The sequence below is a fragment of the Equus przewalskii genome, chromosome 6 (genome assembly GCF_037783145.1).
Source record: "Equus przewalskii isolate Varuska chromosome 6, EquPr2, whole genome shotgun sequence".
NCBI classification, from domain to species: Eukaryota; Metazoa; Chordata; class Mammalia; order Perissodactyla; family Equidae; genus Equus; species Equus przewalskii.
The window spans coordinates 53654210-53660209 of record NC_091836.1 but is presented as its reverse complement, the minus strand read 5'-3'; the positions used below and the strand labels follow the sequence as shown (position 1 = coordinate 53660209).

Genomic DNA, 6000 nt, shown 5'->3' with positions numbered 1-6000 from the left:
TAATGGCCTAATAGTACCAAAAGAATTGTGTAGTTACTGCCTAAAAGGATGCATATCCCAAGGCATCTTCATCATGGGGCGTAAGACTAAAGTCACTCTCACGGCTCTGGGCAAATACCTTCCTCTTCCCGTCTCTCTGTCTCCTGATCTGTAAAATGAGCACATTGAGACAGAAGACGTAAAACTTCAACGCCGCAGCAAGGATGAGAAATAATGGGGCCCTACGTAGGTGCTGGCAGGTGCGCGTGCGCGGGGAGCCGGCTCCTCTGGCGCGGCCGTCCCGGCGGCCTCCGGGGAGGCCGGACCGGGCGGATTCCCGCGGTTTGGCCCCGCCATTGGCGGGCGGTTTGAATGACGGAAGTGACGGCGGCTCCGCGATGGCCGCCCCGCAGGCGCACAAACGGCTGTCGGGAAGCGGATCGGCGGCGGTCGCCGTGGCCTTCTCTGGCTGAGCTGCGGGTCCTGACTGCAGGCTCCAGATTCTCCGGTGAGGGACGGACGCGCCGTGCAACCCGCGGCCCCGGCCGTGCGCGACTCCCTGAGGCCCGGGAGACGGGAGTGTGCTCCGAGGAAGGGGATGCCGCGAAGGCCTCGCGGGCCTCGGCAGGCCGGGTGGGCTGGAGGCTGTAAGGGGCGTCGGGGCGGGAGGGGCGTCCCGACCCAGACCCGCACGCTTCGGGCGAGAGTCTGCTCCCGGGCCTTTGGCGCGTGTGGCTCTGCGCGCCCTTGGGGTCGGCTCGCGCGGGGCGCCCAGCTTCCAGGACAGGGTGGCCGGGAGGGCCTCCGCGGGTGCTGCTGCAGTCGCTTCTCGGTGCGTCCTGCCCACCCTTCCGCCGGGTCACTCGCGGACGTGGCCTGACATCTAGTAGCCCTTTAAGACTGCCTGGAATCGTTTCCTGCAGAGCGCATGCTCTCTTCTGGGGTCTCTCTCTTGTAGTTTCTCAAGTATTAAGTCCTGCCACAAACTGAGCTTTTAAAATAATGGGGAACGTTTGGGTCTTTAATACTTAGAAGGTATTAATTAGAAGGTAGAAGTTTTACATTCATTAAGTCACATAATCATCAGAAAAACCTGTTGGGGTAGATATTATTATTCCCATTATATAGTTTAAGAAAACGAGAGCAAAGTGACTTAAGTGACTCAGCCAGTGTCTCCCTGCCATAAGTGGCATTGTTGGGTCTTGAACCTACATCTAGGTCCAGTATTAATTTTGTGGTTACAGTGTGCCAGGTGCCATTTAATCCTCAGGACAAAATCTTGTAAGATAAGTAGTATCATCTCTGTTTTTGAATAGTAATTATACCTAGAATTTAAAAATCCACATTGATACAAATAAATAACACATAAATGAGGGAGCAAGGGAAACTCTTCCTAACAGTACAAGTCCAAGTGTAGAAGGAATGATGGAAATAGAAAATACCTTTTGATAAATGCCGCAGTAGTTGTTTTAGACAACATTCATCAATGGATACTAAACTTAGTGGGCAAAAGTATGATGAGGAACATGATATTTATATAGCCTCAACTCTCTCTCCACCAGATACTTATAAAGAAAAAGTAGTAACTACAGTACAGAAACCTGGTAAGACACCACCTTAACCAAGTGATCCAAATTCATATCACCGGTAGTAAGACGTGTTACCGTGATGTACCTCCTGATGTGATGCATTGAGAAGGTACATCACTTCTGTGGTGTCCTTGCCAAAAATGCATAACCACAGTGTAACTACAAGAAGAGATTAAATGAATCCAAATTGAGGAACATTCTGCAAAATATATGGCCAGTATTTTTCAAAAATGTCAAGAGCTTGAAAAGAGAGACTGAGGAACTATCTCAGATTAGAGTCCAAGGAGAGATGACAACCTCGCCAGCAGCCATTAGAGTGTAATTCACAGACCCTCAGCACCTGTAGCCTGAAGCCCATTTACGTAGTTGCTTCCCTTGGGCTGCTCCTAGCCAGTTGACTGCCTAGCAGCCCTGTTGCTGAGAAACAAGGGATTTTGGCTTAAGGACTTCCCAGAGGTCTTGCTGAGCCTGCCTTAAACTGCATGGCAGTCTAAGAGCATTCACCCAACTTTCCCTCCCTCCTTCACTCAGTGTCAGATTTTCCTGGAAGTCTGTGCTCCCAGCTTTTACCAACTCCCTCCCCATTTTCCCTCACAACAGGCATTTGCCCTGATAAAATCTTTGTGGGTTTAATCCCGTCTTGGCGTCTGCTTCTTGGAGGACCCAGAGTAACACAACAATCAAACATAATGTGTTCTCTTTGGGTTGGGTCCTGGTCCAGAAAATGGACATTAGTGGGATAATTGGCAAAATTTGAATAAAGTCTGTAGATTAGTTAAAAGTATTGTGCTAGTGTTGTTTTCCTGGTTTTGATCATTGTACTGTGGTTGACATTTAGAGAAGGTAGGGAAAGAGTATGTGGGAATGCTAAGTCTGAAATTACTTCCAAATAAGTTAAAATTAAGAAAATTATATGCAAGAAGAAAGTTATTCTGTCACATTTTGGGAGGTAAAAATAACCAATGTATGTATATTTTCCTGTAATCGTCTAGCCAGTGAGATGATGGATACTCAAAACAATCTGAAAAAATAGTTTTTTATTTTCTTATTGAGATATAACACAGAATAAAATACACAAATCTAAATGTGCCATTTGAGGAATTTTTACATATATATGCACCTGTGTGACCATCACACAGATCAAAATAGAGAAGTTTCCCAGCACCCCTGCAGGCTCCTTTGTGTCCCCTCCAAGTCAGTGACCTCCAGACACGTGACGTCTGTTTTAACCTCTCTCATCATGCATTGGTCTTGCTTGTTTTTGAACTTCATGTAAACGGAATTTTACAGTCTGTTGTCTTTTTTCTTTTTGCCTTGATACTTGATCTATGAGATTTATCGGGAATTAGTCTAATAGTTTGAATATGAGTGAATTTTCAAAGACCTTCAGATGAATTCATGAAGACATACTGTGAAGACTAAATTTAATCTTGCTCATTTTTCTTCTTTGTTCAGTTCTTCTCTGTTCGTCACTCCCTCTTGCAAAAAGTACGAGCTTAAACAAAATTTTCCTCAATGCACATTTTAGCATGTCAGGTTAGGAGCCATGTGGAATAAGGAAACCAGATTCTTCCCTTGGCTCTGCCAGTAGATATTGTCACTTAGGACAGGTTCTTCAACCCAAGAGGCTTTTGTTTCTTCATGTATAAAATGAGGGAAACAATTGGCACTTTCCCTCCTATTACCAAGCGTTGTATCAGATGAGCGAGATGCATTGGAAAAGATTTTCAAATGCAAACAGTTACTCCTTTTTGGGTCAGCGTCCTATTAAAAATATTAACAATGATCGTGTATACCTGTGTAGTACTTTGCATGAATTAACTTACTGAGTGAGTCATTCTTTCAGTCCACACACTTGCTAAAGTACCTGTTTCTGTGCAAGGCACTGTTTTTAGGCTGTGGGCATAAAACTGTGAGTAAGACCATTCTTGCCCTCATGGAGCTTACGTTTTGATGGAAAATTCACTCAGAAAGTATTAGTGTCTATTAGTTAACCTTGAATTCTCCTAGCCTTTATTGTGATTGCGCCTGAGTGAAAACAGTATCCATCCATAGTATGTGAAATATTGTCTGGTAGTTGTTATTTATTAAATGAATTTGAACATTAAAATGAAATAAAACTATATAGCCTCTATCCTTCAGTTGTTAGGAGTCTAACTAGAAAGGGCAAACTAGAGGAGGGTAATACAACACAACGTTAGATTAGTCCCCATACGAATGGAAAGATAATAATGTTTTATAGGTGGGTAAGTGGGGAATGAAGGCTTAGGCGAGCAGAGCAAGAATTGCTAGGGGACAGCTTTGTGAAGTAGTGGGGCTTAAGCTAGCTTCAGAAAGATCAAGAACTGTATCCATGTTATAATCCGGGGAGGAGAGTGAGAACACTTGAGTATAAACAGTAGCACTAGAGGAACAGATCTCGGAATCTAAACAGTTGGCTCATCCAAACGTCAGAATTGTTCTTAAAGAAATTTTTCAAATGGTCATTCATTTAAAAATCAATCACACCACTGTAATTATTGAAGAATTGTTGCGGGGTTGATGTGATTCCATACAGTACAATGACACGTGGTGATTAAGTTATGTACGACAGACTAGGAGTGGAATCTAGAGACCAACAGCTCTTGAAATTACAGCAGTCTTGCTGGTTATAAACAAGTTATCAAAGTTATGAACTGTTAAATTGTAATTGTGAAAACATTCATTCTATGCTAACACATCTTTTTAAGTCTCTGCTTTTTTACGTTTAAGCTCGGTAAACTCTGGAAATCCCAGGTAAACTCTGGAAATCCCAACCGGAGTAAGTCAGGTCCCAGATAGTCTAGGTAAACAATAATCTGCTGAAGATAGGGACAGACTTCTTCAAGTAGTGCTGATTTACCCTCCACTTAACCCCTTCCCACCCATCTGAGAACCGCTGATGTAAGTGCTGAATTAATAATTGCTATTTGTAAATAAGTTGAACTTTGTTTACTCAAATTATTTTATTTGCATGTATACAGCCCTTTAAATGTCAAAGTATTAATATGTATTTTAAAAATTATTCTTTTCTACCCTAATAGACATTTTTCTTTTTTAAAATTCAGAACCTTTGTATTTAAAGTACACGGAAATGAAAAGAAAGGTAGCGAGTGCTGGCAGGCTGAGATTGAGTCCCAATGAAGAAGCCTTCATTTTAAAGGAAGATTATGAAAGAAGACGAAAACTAAGATTGCTACAGGTAAGATATATTTGGAACAAAGTTTCAAGTTCTTTGTCTTCCCCAAATTATTGGTATTTTTTACATTAGAATGTTCTAAATAAAATGTTCCTTTTCTGGCTGTACACGAGCCCTGGTTCGGCTCCTGCATATAAACTGGTTTGGGGACATTTGAAAAATAGGCTAAAATGTTAAATAGATTGAAGGAGAGTTTGAGGATAGGGATTATTTGACTCAATAATTATTGGGAAATGGTTCTTTAAATATTTTTTAAAATCATGCGTTACTGATGAAGATTAGAGCAGGAAGATTAGAATGACTTTGAAGGAGACCTACTGGAAAGATTATTAGCTGCTGAAACAAATTTATTAAGAAGTTGTAGATTATTCTTTTTAAGTAAGATGGTTAAGTCTTTGTGAAGCGTGTTTTTGGTGCCATTCTGTCTAGAATTGGTGACGATGGACCACAGATACGGAGTTTTCATCTAGCTCTGTCTGTACTCATCTGGGCTGGAAATTTTGTTGAATCATGCTTACCATTTTTAGCCTCTTCATGGGTTATTAGAATGATAATGGCAGTCCCATAAGGGCTTTGCTGGTGGGGTATATTAGCTAATCCATGAGGGAACTTTAGAACTAGTATTGAAATTTTAATTTTTTCTCTATCCCTTGGATTTTCTGCTTTACATAGGTCTTATCTAATTTGTGGATTTTGAGGAGAATTGATAGACCTAAAGAGAATTCATTTAAGTTCCTGTTTACAAATGGCTTTTCAAAAAAGTTGAATTAAGATCCTTTTCTTATAATCTGTTAAATATTCATTCTTTAGGTTCGAGAACAAGAAAGAGGTATTGCTTTACAGATAAGAGAAGATATAAAACAGAGGAGAAATCAGCAATTCACTCGTTTGGCAGAGGAGCTAAGGACAGAATGGGAAGAATCACAAACTCAGAAAATAAAGAACTTGGAAAAACTATATTTGGCAAGTTTAAGAACTATAGGAGAGGGACATCAACAAGCCAAAGAAAATGTGAGCGAGCACTTACTTGACTACCTGTCTGTGCCAGTTATATTGGTTAAAAGTAAATTTAGTTGTTAAATACTTGTCTGATAAAAATGTTTTCATGTATAGAATTTGTTTTGGGCAGCCTGAACTAATTTGTGAATTTAATATATTTTAAGAATGCTGCTAGGTTCATTTCCCACTAAGAGTCACGTCAAGTGAAATCTATCT

General features: G+C 41.2%; 1 protein-coding gene across 7 annotated transcripts in view; it reads left to right on the top strand.

The window, feature by feature from the left end:
• Positions 1-242: 242 nt before the first annotated feature.
• CEP295 (centrosomal protein 295) overlaps positions 243-6000 on the top strand; it is a 48592-nt gene continuing 42834 nt past the window's right edge. For 5 of the 7 annotated variants that reach the window (XR_011541096.1, XM_008525708.2, XM_008525707.2 and 2 more), the window contains exons 1-3: positions 243-487; positions 4655-4788; positions 5596-5796. Coding sequence is in view for 4 of the 7 variants with exons in the window: in XM_008525708.2 (XP_008523930.2) it covers positions 352-487; positions 4655-4788; positions 5596-5796 (471 nt within the window). In the remaining 3 variants the exon portion in view is untranslated. The remainder of the gene's footprint in view (positions 488-4654; positions 4789-5595; positions 5797-6000) is intronic. The other 2 variants (XM_070623853.1, XM_070623852.1) reach the window with 1 other exon arrangement.